The sequence below is a fragment of the Copidosoma floridanum genome, unplaced genomic scaffold (genome assembly GCF_036245765.1).
Source record: "Copidosoma floridanum isolate Cflo_tuat_1 unplaced genomic scaffold, Cflo_Japanese_pri ptg000016l, whole genome shotgun sequence".
In the NCBI taxonomy this organism is placed as follows: Eukaryota; Metazoa; Arthropoda; class Insecta; order Hymenoptera; family Encyrtidae; genus Copidosoma; species Copidosoma floridanum.
Window position 1 is genome coordinate 3,329,185 of NW_028321893.1, and position 22,494 is coordinate 3,351,678.

General features: G+C 33.1%; 1 protein-coding gene across 1 annotated transcript in view; it reads right to left on the bottom strand.

Annotated features, from left to right (window-relative positions):
- LOC106645100 (protein white) overlaps nt 1–22,494 on the bottom strand; it is a 609,536-nt gene that overhangs the window by 157,208 nt on the left and 429,834 nt on the right. The window contains exon 7 of the mRNA XM_089592398.1: nt 13,965–14,096. Coding sequence (XP_089448524.1) covers nt 13,965–14,096 — 132 coding nt within the window. The remainder of the gene's footprint in view (nt 1–13,964; nt 14,097–22,494) is intronic.

The window sequence follows — 22,494 nt, forward strand, 5'->3', positions numbered from 1 at the left end:
GCTACCTCTGGCTTGCTAGTCTCAAAATGCTGCCTGTTCGTATCTTTTACGAAATTTTCATTGCATGGAGATGATTTAGCGCCAAACCCTAATTAAGTCATCTCATAATAGCGAGGATGTTTATCTCTCGATGCTCCTCTCCACAAAAATCTTAGCGCACCCCTACCTTCCGGTCGAATATGCACCCCCACGAATATATCATGTATGTCTGACTTACACGCAACCACGTATTGCCAAAATCTTAGCAAAACTCCAGGAAGTGACTGCAGAAGGTCAGGAATCTGCATCTAATTAGTCATTAGAGCATACGCCTTTCATTGCGGCTGCGGCATCAAAAGCTGTCCAAACTCTACTGGGCTAAAGCGCATCAAAACGCGCTTACCACGCCAAAATGGGATAAGTACCATACGCATGAGGCGATCGTCTTGTCGTCTACCTTTTTCGCGTAGCCTTGAGCAATGAGCCACTCCATTTCGGGGTGATACAAGCCCGCGTATCCTCGATCGCGATCCAGTCACCTCTCGATGTTGTGCAGTCGCCTCAAAGCCGTAGCACGACTGTCAAGGACTGGGACAGTATTCATTGGCCATAGCAAACCCGTCTTCCAACCTGTCTTAACTGACCTACTAATCTTCCGCAGTGCCTGCAACGCACGCGCTTGCACGGGATTAACGCATTCAACTTTGTGAGCTCCTATGCTTTCAATCTCAAAATATTCGCAAACTTAAAGTTTAAGCCCGTTGGCTTCTTCTACACAGGTGACGCAAGATACGAGTGCACCCACTTCCATTGCTCGCTCTTGCGAGCCTATGCTGTTTGCCTGCACACTTGGCTGCACGTTTTTATCCGACCTACCATAGAGGTTATAGTAACGTTGCTAAAAAGTGCTTTCTTAATAAACAAATGAATTATTACAAAAAATTTTCAAAGATGAACTGGTAAAAAGTACCATTATTACTTTACGTTAAGGCCTACACACTACTAAAATTTGGGACGTCTAAGTATAAAACTATTCATTGAAAATTAAAAAAAAAAAACATTGATTTTTAGCGGTATTTGAAACTTTTTTAAAAAACAAAAAAACCAATCTTGACCTTAATGATCTTATTTAGATTTTTTTATACTTACAATTGTTTTCTAAAACATATTTTCAAGGAAAAAGTAGGAATTTCGAGGAACTATGTTTTAACAACCTCACTTGTAAATACAAAAAATCTGCAATAGCTCAGATGTTGGAGTTTAGGTCTAATTATATAACGTACAGAGACGAACCTCAATCCGTACAAATAATTTTGACAGATTTTATCTTTTTAAGCAAACCCCTGTTTTCCCGGTTAACATGAACAATTGACTTCTGTTGGAATGTTTGCATGAGTCACATTGAACTTTTTTTGAAACTTTGACTACGGTAAAAGTGAGATTATTCATCCTGCTTTGAGAGATTAAGTAAAACAATAGACATCGCAATTATTCATTGTTAAGTTGTATTTTTTATTTTTATTTTTTAAATGTTATTATTTATTTATTATTAAATTTTCAAATATTTCCGTGCCTTACTAGTTTCTACTTATCACAAAGTCGATAAAAAGAAAAAAGATTTTTGTCATATGAAAATTATTATAATAACACAAAGTAGAAAGTATAAAACAAATTTATTTACCTGTAGGATACAGTTCTTTTTAACGATAAATAACATTTATTATTTTAAATGGGGAGAGCCCATCGTACACTAGGTACTAGGGATCTGAACTCAGTGTGAAGCCATGAGCCACCCCTGACGTTAATTCTACCACTCGTGGTCCCTCTGTTGTGTTGTACCGAAGGACACGGTCCTGGAAATGGACAACTATCAACCTGGAGATGGACAACCAGGACCCTTCTCAAGTATACTGGTACCTTCTGCTTGCACAGTGACCTTCTAATGTTGGAAGATTTTGCCAAATTACAGGCATTCTTAACGTCTAGAAAGATTAGGTCACAAGCATGACTTGTCTTGTAAAGAGCTTGCCATGCCCGTTTCACACACTCCAAAACCTCGGTTAACGTGTGGCATGTTCATCTGCAAACCCTGAAACCGTGCTGGTTGTCAACTAGACTTACTACCCCTCGGATTCGCATTTGGATCAATCGCTTCAGTATCTTGCCCAAGCCATCCAGCATGCACTAAGGTTAAAATGACGCTGGGATCACAGGTGGACCCTTGCCCTTGTCAAGAAGAATGAGGCGTTGGATCTCCCACGATCCACCTAATATGCCCACTCCTAAGCAAGCATTAAACATGTCCAGCAAAACATATGGTTTCTCCACTGTCACAATCTTAAGAATTTTTTTAGGTATTTTTTCTAGACCTAGTGCCTTTTATTCCAGCAAAGCCAACAGGATCGCCAATGGTTCCCTTCGCGTAAACAATGAAATCTCGTAAACTACGGCCATCTCAGCTCGCTCTCCTTCCAGATAAACTGGCAAGAGTGCCTCGTCAACGTCCTGCAGGAATAATGGCTCCACGAGCCTCATCGATCCAGAGCCACTCAGTCATTTTGTGACTATGCGGTAGCCCAGGCTCCAAGTGTCTCATTCAACCTAGGCAACAAGCTTGCGCCCACAACGGATTATACTTTTATTAAATGGCCCTCACCATTTTTTTTGCATACTTGTCAAGTTCCACCGCCTCCTTTACATCTTTTCTTCGCTCAAAGTGCTGGGATGCGTGACAGAGTCTGGGATACTTTTTCTGCATGTCAGCGATTTCCTCGATTCACCAATAGTTCGGTTTTTGACTTGACCTTGATTTTCTCTGGTTCCTCGGTGAAAAAGGTCTTAACCGCATTTTCTACCTCTTCAGTGGTGTCAATATTCCTAACTTTCCAAACTCTGTTGTGAAGCAATGACTTAACCCCTATATCACCTTTCACCACTTTTCTGATGGGCACGTCTGGGTTTGTCTCTTTCTTACTTGGTTTTTTGTGTTTCACTTTTATGTGCCTCTTGAAATTTTGTCTGTATTTTCCCCAGTATATTCCCTTACCTTTTTTTCTTTTTTTTTTTATTTCTTTATACTTCTTCAAAAATTTTTTACCAGCCCTTTTTTCTAGCTCATAATAAGGATTCAGTGTGTGCGGGACTCTTAAGAAGAACATAGTGTGCTTTTTCACCGATTCCCTCTAGATGTAAGTGATAAAATTCACAATTTTTTGTTGTAGTGTATTGTTCGTAAACATAATGCCCATAAGTCAGAGCAAAGTAAATATAAATATTTTCCTGGAATTTCTGAAAAGATAGATGTATGCAGTCTTTACTTTTGTTTGTCGTTTGTGATTCTAATATGTTTATTGTCTTCTTTGGCTCCATGCATTTTTGTAATTAATTTTAATGGGACAGCATTGCTCAAAGCTTTCTGGTCTATTGATCAAGACTTAATGAAAAGACAAGAAATTCATATGACCAATAGTATAGAAGCGAATGTTAATACATCTTAATCATTGTATCAAGAGGTGCATATACATAGATAGTGGCACTTTCAATACTAGCACTCCCCCTTTGTAATCCCATCCCCGTTAAATATTTCATGTTACCTTCCGTTATTTCTCTTCCTCCGCTGTCAGTTTTTTGTTTTCCAGTGATCACTTATAAATGTGTTTCTGGGTTTGCCTGTTCAGGTGAGTCAAAATTTATTATTTTTGTAGTTTTTGACAGTCTAACTTTTATGGCATGACTAAAAAAATACGGTCCTTGTCTGCATTTTTTATGGATTTGTTCTTTGCATGCTTTTTGTAGTTGTATACTGTCATAATTATTTATAGCATCTAATAGTAATCTTTTATACAAACAAAAAATGAAAGCTTTATATAGATGTTATTAATCCAATTTAAAGTAATTTTTCTATAGGGATACATGTTGCAAATTTTTAAAATTAAACCTGTAAAAAAGGGTAGAGCTGAACGATCTGCTATTTTATCAGGGTATTTCTTATTTTCTTAGAAAGTTATTTTGAAACCTTTGGAAGATTCGATAAAAAATCACAGCCTTGTACTGGCCAGCCACTATATGGTTTATATTGTATTGCGTCATAAAATATTAATTCTAATTGTTCCGTTATAAGATATTAAAATATTTATTAAACCACACCTTACTAACGCAGGTATTCTCATTCCAACGATAATTTCACCACCTTCATATCCAAAAGCGTTTTATAAAAGGTATATTAATAGTCATAATAATAATATGTTTTGCCATACAATTTTATGGAAGTATAATTTCTTACTTGAGTACCCAAGCATCCACGGTTCACTGGTTTATTTTTCTTAATGATTTGGCTGGTAAAATCAGAAAAATGTATGTGCACTTTAAGTATGTTAAAGTACACCTTTAATTTCATTCAGTGAGTAAATACTTTTCCTAAAAAATGACCAAACCTCCTTAACCAATAGACTTGCCTGCAGCTCGTTGTCATACGTAGGATAACAAAGAACTCGACGTATATCCATGCGGTCTGTTATTTTCTATTTTATTCTGACTGAGGATTACACCTCGCTTATTGTCTGATGCAGAAGTCGTCACGATTAAGGATTTCTCCAAATTTGGGGCATTGAGAACAGATGGTTCACTACACAGTGTGTTTTCAAGAGCATTGCATGCTTGCTGCTCTTGGTCACCATACCTAAATGTGGTGTATATTTTTAAGAGTCTTAATAAAGTTTAGCCAACTCGAGCATTATTTTTTAACAAACCGTCTGTTGTAGCCTTTGAATCCATAAAACTTTATCAGTTTTCTTATATTTTTCAGCCGCTGGTTACTTCTGGATACTTTAAGTTTCTTTGAATCAGTTATTATATAACCATTGCCTACGTTGTGACCTATGACTTTCGCTTTTTTTTTTTTAAATGAGATTTTTTGAGTCCAATCGTAAGATTCGTAGCTATTACACCTACTAAACGCTACTAGCCATTTAAACCGTTTGGCGAATCATCTCCTGGGTCCATTAAGGTCATGGGCCAGACCATTATCAAGATATACTTCTATTTCATAGCCTTGTTACCCTGTGAGTGCTAGGGAATATTACCCTCAGGTATGTATTTGGCAAGTCCTTGCAAATTATTGGTAGGTATACTTTTGTACTGATAAAGTATGTCTGGACCCAAAAATGCCATCATGTGTACAACGTTCTTGTGTACTTCCAACTAAGAAATTTTCAATTAATCGAGGTCCACGACTGTAATGTAACTTGCTGACGTAAAGTTCTTTAAGATGTCACTGAGAAATGGTAGTGGATAACATGAACCCAGTGTAACTTCTTTAAGCAGTCAAAAATCTGCGAATACTTTTACCCTTTTCTCATTGTTTCGTTCTGGTGGTTTTGACACAGTCTTAGTGTTTACGGTATAAAAAGAGGTGAAGAGTCTAACTAGTCCTTGTTTGAACATTACTCTTATTCCAATTTTCATTTGATCCTTTATCGACGAATGATAACTGTATTTTTTTGCTACATTTTGCTATAATTTTACCTCTTGATTTCTTACTAAATAACCTTATTATCTTTTGTCACAACCCCCATTTATCGTCTTCTGGGTGTTTTCGATAAATTGCATCGTATTACAGCAGCTACACTTCCAGAATTGTGATCTATTTTATCTGGTTACACATATTGATACATTTTGCGATTATTTTTTCCTTATTATTTCTAGCTATAATGTTTTCAAACAAATTTTTTTCCTTTACTTCTTAGAGAGATATTTAGGCAATGTGAGTCACGCAAACAATAGCTATTTGACAACTACTGTCTATTAGCATGTAAGTACAAAGAAAGTTGCCCAAAATAATCAAAATTTAGGCCTATGCATGCATAAAAAGTTGCCTTTTTATTTATTAACTTTGGATCACATCACTGAACCTATGATGGCTTATGCTCAGTTCTCGGAATCTTAAAAGTTATTACGGAAAACTGCTCTTTTCTTTTGTTACACTCTCAGAATTAAAGTTTATCATTTACTACATGTAGGTCCAGCGTCTTTGTCCAATTAAGTTTTATCGGACTTTTCTGCCAATTCTTGTGTGTTTGCCACTCTGCTCTGTAGGAGTATTTTCATTCGTTGCTGTAATACGTTCTAATTTTTTCTACACTGCTCAACGTTACAGGATATTGTGGTACCTGACCAATTCTACCACTTTTTGTGGCTCTATCTTTTGTGACTCCTCTCTCACATATTATTTCTTACTGGAGAAATTTCTCTTTGTCTTTTTCTCCAGTTTATGTTTGACGTTTCAGGATCACACTGAACACCCTACCAGTGTAAAATATTGCATGTTTTTTTTCTGTTGTTAGGACCACATAAGCCGTTTTCATGCTGTCGGGGGCTCTTATTATAAACCCACTTGTACCTTATAAAATCCCACTTATAGCCATCCTTGCTGTCTTGATTCTTATTGCCACTTCCATAACGATTGAAGTTGCCCTTGCTATTGTTATTATACGAGTCACCATTGTCATGGTATCCATCATGATAACAACCTCTAGAGCTGTAATTTTACCTGTCCTTATAATTATTGTTTTTGTTATATGGCTGTATTAGGCTATTTTAATTACCCCTGTCATAAATATTGTAATTATTTTCATCAAAATTATCATTTCTGCCCCATAATCACAGGCATTCCTGTGGGTCAGGATATTGATAACGGGTTGGTTATGCCACTTATTCTACAGGCTCTCCTCTACTTTTCAGTCTTATTTGCGTAAGTGGCAGTCTCTTGCAGAGTGTCCCGGTCTTCAACAATAGTAGTAGTTTTCTTTTAGTTACATTCTGTTTTTTCTTAAAATCTTTCTGCTGTTTACCAACGCTAGTAGTTTTTGGCATTTCTCAACCGAATACCTGGTTCAGCTGTCATAGTACATACAGCATTTGCTGTTTGATCCTGCTGCTTTTTGCGCACTACTTGTGCTTTTAGTTGTATTTTCTAATTTTTTTTGCCATGCTTACAAGTGGTACCTACTCGGTTTTTGCATTAATATACGTAGGCCGTGCATTTCTACTTAGTGGAATTGCATACCGTAAACTACCGTCTCTTTCCATTTTAAGTGATTTTACAACGGCTTTGCAGAGGATGCTTGGGCTTAAACCTGTTGTTTTGCACCTAAATTTTGAGTGCAGGCCATACGTTAGTTGTGTAATCACCTTCATTTCCACACTTTCTTTCGAACTTTGACTTGTACAGAATTGTCAACCTATTGTACAGATATTGCGTTCCTCTCCCGTAGTCTTCTGATTCTTAACTTTGTCGTTTGACTATCTTCAGTTATGTCATAGAAATCATTTATACTGCCATTTATAGTTCAAAGTTCCCAAAGAAATTCTTGGACTGTATTGAATTAAAATTATCTGGGATGAAATATTCAGCCACTCATCCTTTTTGTCTGCTTGCAATGGTGCCGAGACATAAAAGCTCGTTTGCTGGGCCTATAATCTGGTTAATATACCATCCTTGTAAAAAGTGGAAAATTAGTTGGGTAATTGTCAGAAAATAGTATACTATACATTTATATATCTGAGCGAGAACATAATATTTTTTCGCGAGCTCTGCAGTCTGCGCAGGTAGTCATTCTTACGTGTGGGGGGCATGTTTTCTGTATATTAGGCTTTGTAAAAAGATATATTATCCCATTATCTATCTCTATTGGTATTAAAATCCTATTCTGTATGAGTTAATTGTGTCCACTTTATTGCTCATTTTGTTAACTGTATTCTATAGCTGGTGACTTTGTATGTCTTCTGTGCCAGATTTTCTAATTTATATTTATTACTTGGTGTAGCAAAGATTGACCAATCTGGTTTTTTCGGCTTACCCTTTGTGTCAGCAGTATGTTCGTTTTTTTTTATTCAAGCCTTGCATATTACTGCAGCTACTTTGGTGTTCCCTCCGATAATATGTTCCATAAATCTTCTCACTTCTTCGTTTGTAGATTTAACGTTCCCTTATAGTGTCAAGAAATTTCTGTTCGGGCTCTCTACTTATTTGTGACGAAAATTAGATAATTTTTATAGCTGCATTATGTGATGTATCCTTTTCCTCTGCATTCTTTAGCTCAGCATTCGTTAATGAGACCAAGCCTATTACTATCAACTAAGTTTTTTCGTACATGTCGTGGTTTTGCACATGTGTTAGATGTATCGCATTTCTCAGTCTTGTTGTCACCTAATTCCTATTTGAGAAATTTAGCTTGCCCCAAGTTAACTAGTATAGTGTAGATGTGTGAGTTTACTGTATCTGGAGAGACAAACCTTTGGGTCGCTCTTATTAGATGTTGTGCCCAGGTCCTGATATTTGGTACCTTTCACCTAGCTGTGGCAGCTAGGGGAAGACACATAGTAGAACGTTTATCTGCTTTCTGTGTCCACTCTGGTCTGAAATTTTATGTTTATTGAAATGCTGTTTCCTTTATGCTCAGATCTCTGCTGCTGCCTCTTTTCGACGAACTTGTTGAATTCTTGCGTTATGACTGACTTAAAATAGCAAAACAAGTCCAAAAATCATAGAAACTGCTGTTCTAGCATTTTTTAGTAAATTAACAATAAAATTAAGACAAATTTAAAATCATGTAGTAATTATTTCAATTCAAATTAACTGTATTAACATTGCAAGACTTTACATAGAATAAGGTTAACCATTTACAATAGAATAAGGTTAAAGAAAATAAAGTAGCTTTTTTTTAAGCGCTTTTTTTAGTAAAATAACAAATGTGTTCTCTGAACAGAATAACACTTTAATTATATGCTAAAAGTCTTATTTAGTTTACTGAACGGAGTTCAATACAAACATTCATAATTGCTGCCTTGCTACGGATACAACGTTAAGTTTGAACAATAGACACAATCAATCCTTATTACTGTTTTTGTCAGTTGCAGAAACTATTTGACTTCTTTAGTATATATTACAGTTAATTGTTCAGCAGGTCTCATTATTTTAGTCTTATATGATGCATGAGAAATATTGTAAATTATTGCACCAACATGTGAGCAACAGCCAATGGTTCTAAATCCATTCGGACATTTACAGAAATGGTATATTATACCACTAAAACTCATCTATTGTGATCAGTATTGAATACAACATCAGAATACTTAACTTCTTATGTGCTAAGATCTTATCTTAATTTTAATATTATCTTGAGTCTTTTTGGAAGATTTCATACTGATGCTGTTAGTGTTATTCATTTACTATGCTAAATAAAACGTAGCTTCAGATAATTAGTATGATCCTGTCAAAAAGTGTCTTAATTTTTCTAAGTTTATTCTGGAGAATCGAATACATCAAACATAAAAATTAAAGAAACAACATTTTTTCTGCTTTACCTACCATTTTTAACTACTATAGCTTAAGTTCGACATTGTCGTACTTCTGGAGATTTTTAGGAACTTTTTTATTCGTAGAAATGATAGAATTAATTTGTTTTTTAAATGAATTTGTTCAAAAACATTACATTTGACAATGTAATGAAGCAAGATAAAGCAGTCGATTGTTAAACTAATCATCAAGTAATCAACTGTTAAGTTAATGATGAAGCAGTTGAAATATTTAAATTACTTTACCATGTACTACTTTCAGTAACCATCGAAGTACAGGGACTGAGCAAGTGTGATTTGCTTCTGCTGCTGTTATTTGATTAAATTTTCTTATTAAAGGAGGCAGGAAAACACTAATACTCTTGCTTCCTAGATTCTCTATGACACCACGAAATCCTCTATCAAAAATCAAAAAACAACGTTTTCTTGTAATAAGTCTTGTTATTCAGTATTACTTTTTAACAATTTTCTTAAAATCCAAGAATTATTTTTGAACTGAAATGAATATAAATTAAATTGTAAAAAGGTTTTTTTGACGAGCTTGATACTCATTATTTGCACTCTTTCAAAGTCTCAAATAAGTACCACCGTTGATTGTTACCAACTGGTAGTATTTATGTATTTTCTTGGCACATCTTCCTGACTTTTACCTTTCAATCTAAATAAATGGGTAAAAAATCTCTTTTAAAAGTTCGTAAAATGGTAGCTGCAAAATCTAAGACTTGTTGAGGGCCAAATTGTTGAGGATGATCAGGGCCAAAAACAACAGAAACTATTTTATTTGATTCTTCACTTTGACGATTAAACAAAAATACAAATAATGCTTGTGTGTTTGTTCGAATTTCTAAATTTATTAATAATGATATATATTCTTCTAAAGTAAAATTGAATTTTCTTCAGTTAAACCAATGAAAGCTTGAAGGCGTTTGTCTTAAAGTGTAGAATTACTGATTTTGTCTGTAAGATGTAAAAGATATCATCCACTTAGGCTCTACTAAAAATTTGATAAATATTTCGTTTGTATGATGCCAGTATGTGATATCATGTGCAGTTTTAAAGCTTTTGAGTAAAAAACTTTTCTTTTATAAAATGACTTAAGCAACAACGGTTACCACGTAGTATAAATATTTGTAAGTCTGTAAGAGCTTGCTTTCATGCTTAAAAAAAAACATTTTTTTATGATGAAAGACATGCCACAAAGAAAGCGAACTTGATTTATGACTATTGTTCGTTTGAAAGGTTTTTCTACAATATTAACCTCATGATTTTCTTATTTCTAGATTGTAAATGATGAATCGTCACCTGAATGTTGTGAATACGCCATAGCAGATTTTTTATCTCAAAAATAAGAAAAAGCTGTATTGTTTTTTAAATTTTATTTTAAGTTCCTTACTCAAACTATTACAGACAATAAGTTGTGACATTTTTTATGTATGATACCTTCTTATTTCTTATATAAAATATCATCAACAGTTACTTTATAATTTAAGAACTACGGTACACAATTGGCCTCTTGGATTTTTTTGTCTGTTTCTAGCTACCAACTTTTTTTACATCCGTATTGCAATCTGCACAATTTCTATCTTCGGTAAATTACATGTTAAAGTCAATCAAAAAGTTAAAATCAAAATCAAAAATACAATTTCTTTAATAAAAATTTCCAAAATTTTCTTTCTTTTTAATCGTACCTGTGAAATTATCAGTCAGTGCTGTTATAAAAAAATGTTATCAATAAAGTTTTCATAAGCCATATTATACTATTATATGTTATAATATTATACAATATCTGTTATACAAAATCGAATATAGTTCAAGGTCGTATGCAAAAAAATAATCATAGCTATAATAGTGATTCTTACGATGAAAAAAGTTATTAATCTTTCAATATAATCAATAAAGAATTATTTGCAAAAGGAATTTTAAATAAAACCAGTAAATAGTGGGTTGTAAGGTATTTAAAAAGTAACACGTCTATGAAATTCCATGGCAGGTAATATATAATTATAAATATAAATTCTATGAAACGATATAACGAACTGAAGTAAAGCATTTATTATTGGAACAAGTATATGTACGCTAATGAAGTGTGGTCTTAAAAAATATATTGTTACTCATTTAATGAACGATAATAAACAATTGAAAAGTGGAGCTCGATGGCTGTAATGCGTAACACAATATATTAAGCAGATAAAAAAAGTTCAAATTAAAGCTATGTCACGACGTGCTGCCAGGCTTGCTGGTACAAGACTGTGCACTTTCATTGAATCTTCCGATGATTTCAAAACAACGTAACATCTATGCTTATTTTATTTCTAACATCATGCTAATAAACTTATTTCTAGTTTATATTTAATACTCATATTATATTTGTATCTAAAAAGCTAAGAAAAACCATACTGTAGTACCAGCTGCAGCTGTATCGTCATTATATTTTGTATGTCATTATGTTTTTCAACAAGATAATATTTTTGTTTCAAAAAATAATATTCCGTGAGCCCTTGTTTTGTGTGTAAGAATTATAAAATACAAAATGATACTTAAGACAAATTGCGATCTATTAAAAATAATTGTTTTAACCCTGTCCCATAAATATAGTCCAAACAAGGCACGGGTAATAAAGCTAAAAGATCGCTGATATTACATGGAGTATACGTATTACCAAAGAACTCTATATTTCAGCTGTTTTAAAAAAATTTAAGTTAATACCTTGAGTAAACATTTCTTAAGAACTTTGGTGCTAGAATTTTTTTCAAACTGAAATTTGTCACTCTACTTTTTCTGTTGAAGTTGACTTTTTGTACTATAAACTGGTCGTCAAATATGCGTTATTACATTGATAAATTAAATGAATGACAATCAACTCATCGGCGAAGCTAAGCTATTCTCTGAGCCCATTCCAATTTTTAACCAGCTTTGATTTGAAGTTGCTGAGAAAGCGTGATACACACTCTAAAAATCTATTGAGATTGCAAAAATTCCGAAAAAATTAATTTTTTTTCTCGGAGAATTTTAAATACGCAAGAAACTTTTGAATTCAAAAAATTAAGAGTTTTTCTCGATAAATTTTTTTAAAGTGATTAATAAATTTTTAAAAAATTGACTTGTTACTCGCCTAAAAAGTTATGTTTCAAGCGTCGGGCAAGTTTTTTGATCTGGATCCACAAATGTGTTTCACGCTTACCTTTATTTTTGGTTTGGAACAGTAATCTGGTAAGTTGTTGCAGTATTTGTTGCCTTTAATAATATAGGCAGATGTTATTACTTTAGAATTTATTCATTTTAGAAACTGAGGCCAGAGCGAACAATATTGGCTGAAGCATATACTACTTCAGATTTTCAAATGAATCATTAAAATATCTGAAAAACGGGAGATTTAAACATATTAAATAAAAATCGTTTCTCCAAAAATAGTAAGTGTCAAAGTATAGTTAATTTAATTTAGATAATTAGATGGATTCTCATTGTCTAAAAATACGTTAGCAACTTTTTTTTCAGCCTTTCTGCAAAAAAACAAGAAATTCAACTTCAAATAATTCGATGCGAAGAGCCACTGTGTTAGCGAGCATAGTTATTGGCTTTGGAATACAACTTTTATTTTAAGTTAACTGCGAATGTACAGATAATCAACAAGCCACTTTATCAACTTTAGGTGTTTATTGAACCATACATTTCGGCACGAACGTTCTATCCTGATGAAAATGGTATCGTGCATCATCAAAGACAAATTATAGGCAGAGGCAAGGAAAACTCGTTTTATTCGTAACAGTAGCACAGGGCTGTTTGTTATAGTTTTAAAAAAAGAGATTTATCTTTATTACATCTATTATAACTACTACAAAATTCTTTTTTTAAACATCTTATTTGACCTTGAAATTTGTAATGTTACTGAACTAACAAAAATAATATAATCTATAAATACGAGCTTACACCGTATTAATTATAAGAATTAGACTCTTAAACTAATGAAAAAAAGTAACTTAGTGCTTTAAAAGTATTTAAACCAGATTTTAAATCACGTAATGTGCTGCCTTGCAACACTTTGAGCAAGGAGTACTTACTTGTTTAAGAGATGCATAGTAAGTTGCTTAACGAACTCTGTTCTAAGCGAAGGCGTTATAGTTACTTAGGACAATTCTATTGAATATTGTTTTGGTTTTTAAAAGTATTTTTTAACGTTATTAAATGTTTAGAATTATTTTTCATATAATCATTTAATATGTTTCATTCTGTAGTTTAAAAAATATCCGACATTTTTTTTGGAACTTCGTTAAAAATTTTTAAATGATAAGCATGTTATAAGCACACAATAATTTTATTTTATGTATATCTATTCTTTCACCATGTATTATTAATACATGTTTCTCACACGCTCGATAAGGCTATTTCGACTGTTTCTAGCCGTATGGAAAAATTTTACAGAACGACAACAGTAGGTTCATTCGTTGGGTTTTAAGAAAAACTTTATTTCCATCCGAAAAGAATCCTTTTTTTTCTTACCTATAGTGCTTCTTTTCAAAGTTGATGTAAGGACTTAAATATTTATAACGTCATAAGAGTAAGACAGAAGCTTGTTTATGGAGTAACCCTTGACTAAATTTTCTACTTAAAGGCACCAATCATTTTATACTTACATTAATAACAGCAAAAACATTTTGAAATGTCATATTCGTAAGGAAAATAAATAGAGCTCCATTAATATTCATAACTCCATCTTGATCAATTTTTTGATTGAGGTAAACTATTCCTATAAGAACGGACACCATCTAAAACATAAATTAAGATTTCTTACTTGGATAAAAATACGAAGCAATATCGTTTGTAAGTCTTTGGTTATAATAAATATAAGATAATATGTTCAACACTGATCTCTAACACTCAGATAACGTAGTTTCCAAATATCTCACGAGTGAGATCCCTATCTCTAAGCAACTGGATTTCTACCTGACTTATACTGTTCTTATATTGTACTTTCTAACGTTTTACTGTTAAACGTGTACAATTATTTAATGAGTGAAAAAATATATTATTATTAATCTACTCTACTACTTATTTTCTATGGAAATATATACCTGTTGAAGCGTGTTCCTGTACGTACGTAAATTTAAACGTAAATTATTATCTTAGTATTAGCTCTGCAAACTGCATGAAAATCACACGTAAGTAAGCTACAAAATACGGCAAAATCTTTGTACAACATTTGTGGTAATCTTGGATCAGTTAGTTAATAAAATAAAAAGACAGAATTTACTCATGATAGGATCATTCCATCAAAATAGAAAAAAAAAGTTAAGTTTAAAATGATGTGTCAATATGCAAGTGTGTGTGGGGGTTGAGGGTATAGATATGTGTGTCTTACGTTTTCGCCTAGCCCTTTCAGCAGCAGGGCTCTTCAACAGGAACATTGTTTTCCATCACGTTACCATCTTAGATATAGTCCCAAGTGATATTTAGACAAAATTTTTGGCTTCTTACAAGCGTGTTTATAAGTCACCTAATCAAAACGAAATCTAACAAAAGGATGATAATACCTAATGTTTTTGAAAGATAAATTTATCGCTGTAATCTACAATCCATAGTATTTTATAAACTTGAAAAAAAACATTATATAATAAGTATTCAAGAACACTATAGTCGTACTAATTGTCACGTTACTTTTATAAAATTTTCAATGATTCCTTGCTGCACTGATCTACAAACTATTTATTGTAACTTTGTGTTTGAGCTGTGGCACGTGAAGAACGCGCGTTTCTTTACTTCCGATCCCAAGCCTTTTTTCTTAACTGATGCTTATCTTAAGTGTTGTTATTTAGCAAATAATTTTGCCTCATGCATAGTATTTTGTGGATTGAATTTAAAAAATAATACACTTGTTACCCTATGTCTGACTATTATCTGCGAGTTTGTTGGTGAATCATGTTCTATATAAGAATTCTCATTTTTTTATTCGGTGTCCCTTTTCAGTTGCAACATGAAATGAAAGTGCCTCACATAGTAATAGTTAATTATCTTGGAAGATCTCAACACCCAGAAATAGTACGTGCTTCAAAACTCCAACTCCGACACTATCGCTCTGGCCATTCTCGCCTAATTTGGTTGAGAATATTCTGAGGCTTACAATAGCAGTCAAACTCTTATAATAATTTAATACATTCTGAAAAACGCAGGTAGATTTAGCATTATAATATAGGGCAAGAAAAAAGATAGTGCGTATTGTTGTAAAAATCTGAACAAGTACTGTATAAACAAGAAAATTTAAAAAAAAGTATCACAGTAGAATCAAAGTCATTTTTGAAACATGTAAGGATACTCACCAAATTTGAAGTAACTAAGAATTAATTTACTGTAACTATATATTTATTTTTCGTTATCATCTCATAAGAATGTGACGTGGTAGCTAAAGCTATCACGTCACTGTATACCTATATTTCGGGGCAAGTCATCGGCGGCTACAGTGTCCTAGAATAACATATAAATTTTCTATATGTACATCGATAACACATTAATTAATGTGTGTTCTCGGTGCCGCGGACTACGAGCAAGAGGAGAAAAAAGGACCGAAGACCATAAAATGGATCAAAGTGTGTGAGATATGATTGGGTGAGCATGTGTGTAAGATACAGAAGGAGAGAGGCAAGGGCTCGTGACACGTCGGAGAGGTGTGAGCGCCGAGCGGCTGCGTCGATTCCCTAGTTTTTGAAACCTCCTATAATTTACCGGTTTTTAGGCGTGTTGAAGATTTTTCGGATACACGGGAGGGGCGCGCGCATCTGTTGAAGTGTACTGCCATAACGCAGTCAGTATCGCGTGGAGCAGCATAGCAAGCAGATAGGAAAGAGATAGTGATTAGATATAGGACAAAGTAACAGGTAGAGCTAAGAGTAAGGAAAGGGATCCAAAAAGAGAGCATAGGAGAACACCGAACAATACTGCCCGAGAGTTAACCATGCCACCGAGTCTACGCGACGATTGAGACGAACGCCAGACACCTGTAACAGACCTTCTGGAGGAGAGATATCCAGAGTGTAGGGGCATGGTAAGAAATTGAGTAAGAGTTTTGTGAGGGGATCCGGGATGGCTGTGTATCGGCTAGAAAAAGCCTCGTCACAAGAATAGCATAATAAAAAGTGTTGATTTTGATGTAGGAGATAGTAAAATTGTATAAGACCTCCAGTCTAGCATGAAAATTTACAGTATTTGGAGAATTACAAAGAAGAATCCAAAATTTTTACACAAGTACCTGACAATAAAATATACCATTGTGTCTTTACATTAACAAGAGCTTGCTTAATATGTTCATTCATATCACATCATACACGATGTTTAACCGTTCATGAACTCTACGAGAACATGGTAAAATTGCTATTTTTCCGGACATACTTCCAATAACTGTTACAAGAAGCCTAGCTACAGGACTTGTAATGATAAAAAGCATGACAAAGAATAGCATTGTAATACCGATAAATGTGCTTCAAGTGAGATCCCAAACCGTTGTCTAGACTTATCATGTCCCATTATGATGGGACGACATGTCATGATATTTTACTATCCTAGTAAAATTATATATTAGTACAACCATGTTATGCATACATGCTCAAGCAAAACAGTTATTGCTCTAACTTAGTTTCATACATGTCGTCTAGAAATCTTATGAATTACACTGATTAGTCTGTTAATAATGATTAGTAAAGTACCAAACACTTTCCTGTATTATTTAAACTCTTTACAAGCCAATCTCTGTATACCAAGAAATCATATTAAATTAACTTGATTTGCAGAGACTAAACTAAAATTAAAACTTTTTTAAAAATAAATTCAACTATCTTATATTAAACTATTATGAGTCCATATTTTTAGTTGATAAATATCATTTTTTTTTATGATTAACTTCAAAATACCGTTACTCATTGTACTAAAGTGGAAGAAAATTTCTCCAAAACTTTAAAATTTCTCGTATAGCAATCCGATAAAATCCAAATATGTAAAGCCATAGACCATCAGATATTTTTTCTTGTTATCCTGACAATCTAACCCTCTATAAGCAGCGATGTTGGGTGCTATCAAATTTTTTAAAAGTAAAAAAAAAACTCATACTCTTTTTAACATGCTAAGCTATAAGATGTTTGAACTTAATTATTTTGGCTTCCATTTCTTGATGATAATTCATGAGGTATTATGTAGGTGAAAAATGTCATACTTACTGAGATTTTTTTTACATGGTAATACAATGCCTGATAAGATTAATAAAGTTTAATTAGATTATTAAGTTTTATAATACAAGCTATGGGCTTTTCGGTGTGATCCTATTTTCCAACTCTCATATATTTTGACACGCTGTATTAACCTCTCCATTGCATTATGTATATATAAACGTATAAATGCAAGTATAAGTCGTGTCAATCTACAGCTGAGATCACTAACACGCCGTACTAAAGATCTTAGCTAGCGCTTGAGAGCGATAGCAGATTGTTTCCACTTTTTTTCTTATGATTTTCCTTCTTTCCCTACCTCTATTTATAAGCGTCGATCATAAATTAAACGTTTGTAAGAAAATCATACTCGAGCCGTAGTATGCTTAGTGTGCGTATTTAGTGATAATCTCGTGAAAAATCATAGTAGGCTTTGTATTACCATGTAAAATAAAACTTAGTAAGTATTATATTTTTACATATGTTGCATATATAATTTTCATTATAATCTGTCTTAAAAAGAAAACTTTACGTCTTATAAAAAAAAATACCACACTTAGTTCTTTATCAATTAACCAAAGAGATCTTTACACTAAAGCTTGGTTAAATTTCAAGTTTTTGGGTGTAATTTTTTTTAACATTTTTCTCTTCAAAATAATTAGCCTATGTATATAGACGACGTTCAGTCACTTTTATTATTACTCATTTTCTGCATGTTATCTTATAAAGAAAGTTTTATGATATACATTATCGATTACGCCTCTTCTATTTATCATCCGAATAACATTATCATTTGAAAAAACTAGAAAAAAGGCGGTGAAAACGATATGGTTTCGTTTTCAACCACTAGCTGAACTCTTTAGTACGGCGTGTTAGTGATCTTAGCTGGAGACGGATACGACTAATACTTGCACTCATATACAGGTAGGTTATGTGTCAAGTAAATAATACATTTTTTAAGAATTCTGGGTAAACCTAGACCTCCACAGATTTCTTAGGATAGTTGCTTTAGAGACCGTTACCAGCTAGCATTCATTGGAATTTGTCCTCCTTAGTTCTGTATGAATTCTAACTTTTTTTTTACCTTTCATCCCAATAAGTTTTTTGATGCTTGTTTTCCTTCCCTCAAATTTAAAATCTCTTTAAAAAGTAAAACTTCTAATTTTGTTCTCGATAGAGTTAATATAAGCTTTTCTAGGTTCCTGGAAGAAAATTTTTGTTAAATTCATTTAAAAATCTTATAAAGTTGGTCTCAAATCTATGTACTTTTTCTTGTATTCCGTAATCACTTTAATACCCTTGCAAAAAACCACTTCCAATAATAATTGATCGTTGAATTTTCTTTCCAGAATAAGGATTAAGACTTCAATATTTCGTTACAGATAACCGATTTAACATCGTTATTACGGTCGTAGCAACCTTAAACAAAAACAAGTACATCTATACGGATTTGTTTGATATAAAAGATGCATTCAATATCGTTAACAATTATATTCTTTTGGATAAACTGGCTAATTGTGGTTACCCTCTAATATCACGCTCAATACCAAATTTATTACGTTTTCCTATATCTCATTTTTACAAATTTTTTTGGCTTTTTGAACCCGTAATGGAATAAAATGAACTAATACAAGTCGCTGTCTTGGTCCCCTCCCATTTTTCGTATACTTCACTTGTTCAATCATCAACATTTTTGCACAGAATCACATATCGTTCTTTGCTGATGTTCTTGCTTTTAAAGTAGAGTTCCCATTAATCTCGAATTATACTACTATTAAAAAACTATTTTTAAATAATCATTATAAATGTCTGTCACGTTACTTTCAATTTTTTTTTAATTAAAAAAAAAGTTTTACGTCTTATAGAAAAAAGCACCAAATTTTGTTTTCTAACAAATAAACAAAGAGATTTTTACACTGAATCTTACTCAAATGTTAAGCTTTTGCATGTCATTTTTGGTTTCAACTTTTTTCTAGAAAAATAATAAGCTTATGCATATACACGACATTCAGTCACTTTTATTCCTACTCACTTTCTCCAAGTTATCTGTTGAAAAAAGTTTCATGACATTCGTTATGAATTACACCTTATCTATTTATCACCTAAATAACATCGCAAGAACAAGAAAAAATCTAATTTCTAGTTATCCAACTCTCCGTGAGACTCACAAACTGCTTGAAAGATTTAGAATAGTATGTATTATACATGAAACATAACATATATATTTTGTTGCTTCTTTTCTAGCTGAAGTATAACTCTAGAAAATCCTTTTCCTCAACTTTTTCATCTCATTAATATTCTTTACTTTCCACAACAACTTCTGTTTTTATAAATTTTTCTGTTTTTGCATTTTCTTTTGAGCAACTTTTTGCTATCATTTTCATACTAATTTTTATCTTTAACTATGATTCACACTCCATAATCCTTTGCATTCCTATTGGTACTCAGTTAGTAAAAAAGTTCTTATTTCTCATTTTCCATAAACCTTATTATTGCTGACCTAACTCATGAGCCAGATCTTATTTGCATCTTTACTGATTAAAGTAAGATTCTTATTGCACCTTGTACATGTTCAGCCGTTTATTGTTTTACTTTTAATAAGAAGTTTATTCTTAGTCCATCATATTTTCGCTTCTACTTTTTATTGAAAAATTTGCTGTCATCTCTTGTAACTTAATAATTATTAGATTTTTATGATTTATTTATTTTCATTTTTATAATCTTTGTTAACTGTTTCAGCACTGTCTTTTGCCTTGCTTTCTCCTCTTACAAAATTTAAACTAACCCTTACGTTTTTCATATAAAATGTAAAAACTCTATCCTTATAACAGTTTTTACTCATAACTTACTTGATTAACTTGGCATTTTTTCTTACTATCAAATAACTCCTTATAACTTAGCCAAAGTGTTTGTTAAATCCATCATGATCTCATTTCACCCTGATACCTAACGCATTAACTGTACGTACTTATTCCATCACTTTCATTCTACTGTTCTGACTTAAAAAAAATAAAATACAGTTTTAATTTTATCACTCTTCTTTTTAAAAATCATGACTTCATGGTTTATTTATGAAGATCTATCGCGTGCTTTTATCATAGTAGGTATAAGTGGAATACTTACTTATTTTTCATAGCTTAGCCTATTTTGTAAACGTATTTTTGATAAACTCTAACGCAGTTGCCAGTATCGCAAACAAAACCCGAATGTGACTTGAAGCTGTGATTTAAATGCTGACCAAAGATGGATTATGCTAAGTGAGTAGTTGTTGCAACACTTTAGCCCGTCAAAACAAGCCCCCACAACTTGTGTAGGGGTCTGCTTTGACGAAGCCAAAGTGTTGCATGTAAGTATTTGTGAGGTAGGAGTTAAAAAAATTGTTGAGCAGAGGGGAAAACATGCAAAATCTAAAAGTTACGGAAAGAGAGAAAGAGAGAGACATAGAGAGAGAGAGAGAGAGAGAGAGAGAGAGGAAGAAAGAGAGAGACAGAGAGCGAGACATACGAAATCTTGTAGACGTGGAGAGCAACGCGGTGTAATATTATAAATATCCTATATCATACGAAGAATAATAATATAAGATGATTGTACAGTGTGCATAAGAAAAGTGCGACCGAAGACGCTATTTCCGGGGATCGCAAGGTTGATGGAAGTGGTAGAGAGAAAAACACAGATTTACACATCACTGCTTGAATTGTAATTTTCCGAATTCGCCCCTAAAAATAGTGGAGTCAATCAGTGACTTTCGGACACGTTACCCACACTTTGCTTATAAATACTTTATTAATTGACGGAATCAGAGTGCTACCTCTTGACCAACACAGATAACAGAGACGTGGCTGGGACACGGTTTTTCGCTGTAGTGGTTAATCAGCTTAATTTTTTGAGAAAATTATCTTAGCAGTGACTCTCTGAAGCCACTCACCAAATTTTGATCAATGCATGGAGTACTAAAGTATACTGATAAGTCGTATGACTTGCCATGACGCCATTGCGCTAGCTCTTTTCTAAAACGCTCATAGACACGTGAGCTGCGCGTGGATTGCCGAAACAAACTGATCAAGTATATGAGCTGCTTCTCTGTATACTACTTAGCTTGCCCAAAACCATCGTGATCTCACGAACGATGTGCGGAGATTTAACTACGGACATTCAGTTAAATAATTGGATTATCTGAAGTTAGCACATTCTTAAAAGTGTAACCATAGAGTTGTAGCTGCGATGTTGAAAATGCTAGGTATGAAAATAATCATACGTAGTAAAATAATACGCTATAGATATGAGATCGAAGGTAGATCGCCTGACCAATCAAATTGTTTTACTGAGCCACGCATCAATATGGTACATTGACACTCAATGAACGAAATTCAGCACATTCCTGAAAGTAAGCCGTCGAATACCCACGATGTTATATGAAGTAACGATTGTTTTACAACCGTTTTTTTCAAATTCTTGAGAAGTCAAGGTGATGGATACTCTATACAAAATAATCAGCACATTCCTAAAAAGTAAGAAGATGGCTGATTATTATGTGATATAGGACAACGTTTGTTTTACACTTATAAAAACAAAGTGTTTGATTTATTATACATAAGAGTCAGCACATTTCTTCAAGTAAGGTAACGATTCTTTTCTACTTTGATGATTAATAAAATGAGACGTCTTTTGATTCACGGGGAAAAAATTGACCAATCATAATTTCTTGCGAAAATATTATATTAATAGCACAAGGAAGAGGTGCAGCCCTTAGTATCGTTACAATAACAACAATGAAACTCATTACGAAAGGTTATTTGATAAGCGGGCTTAGATATTAATGTATTTGGTCACTTTTTACTCGTGTCAGCGCATTCTGAAAACCATTGCGACGAGTGTTTGATAGAACTTGAAACTTGATACATGTTTCGGAAACTGTGACATTAGCACATTTTTTACCACGAATCCTTAACCTTGAAAAAAAACATCTTGATGTCAG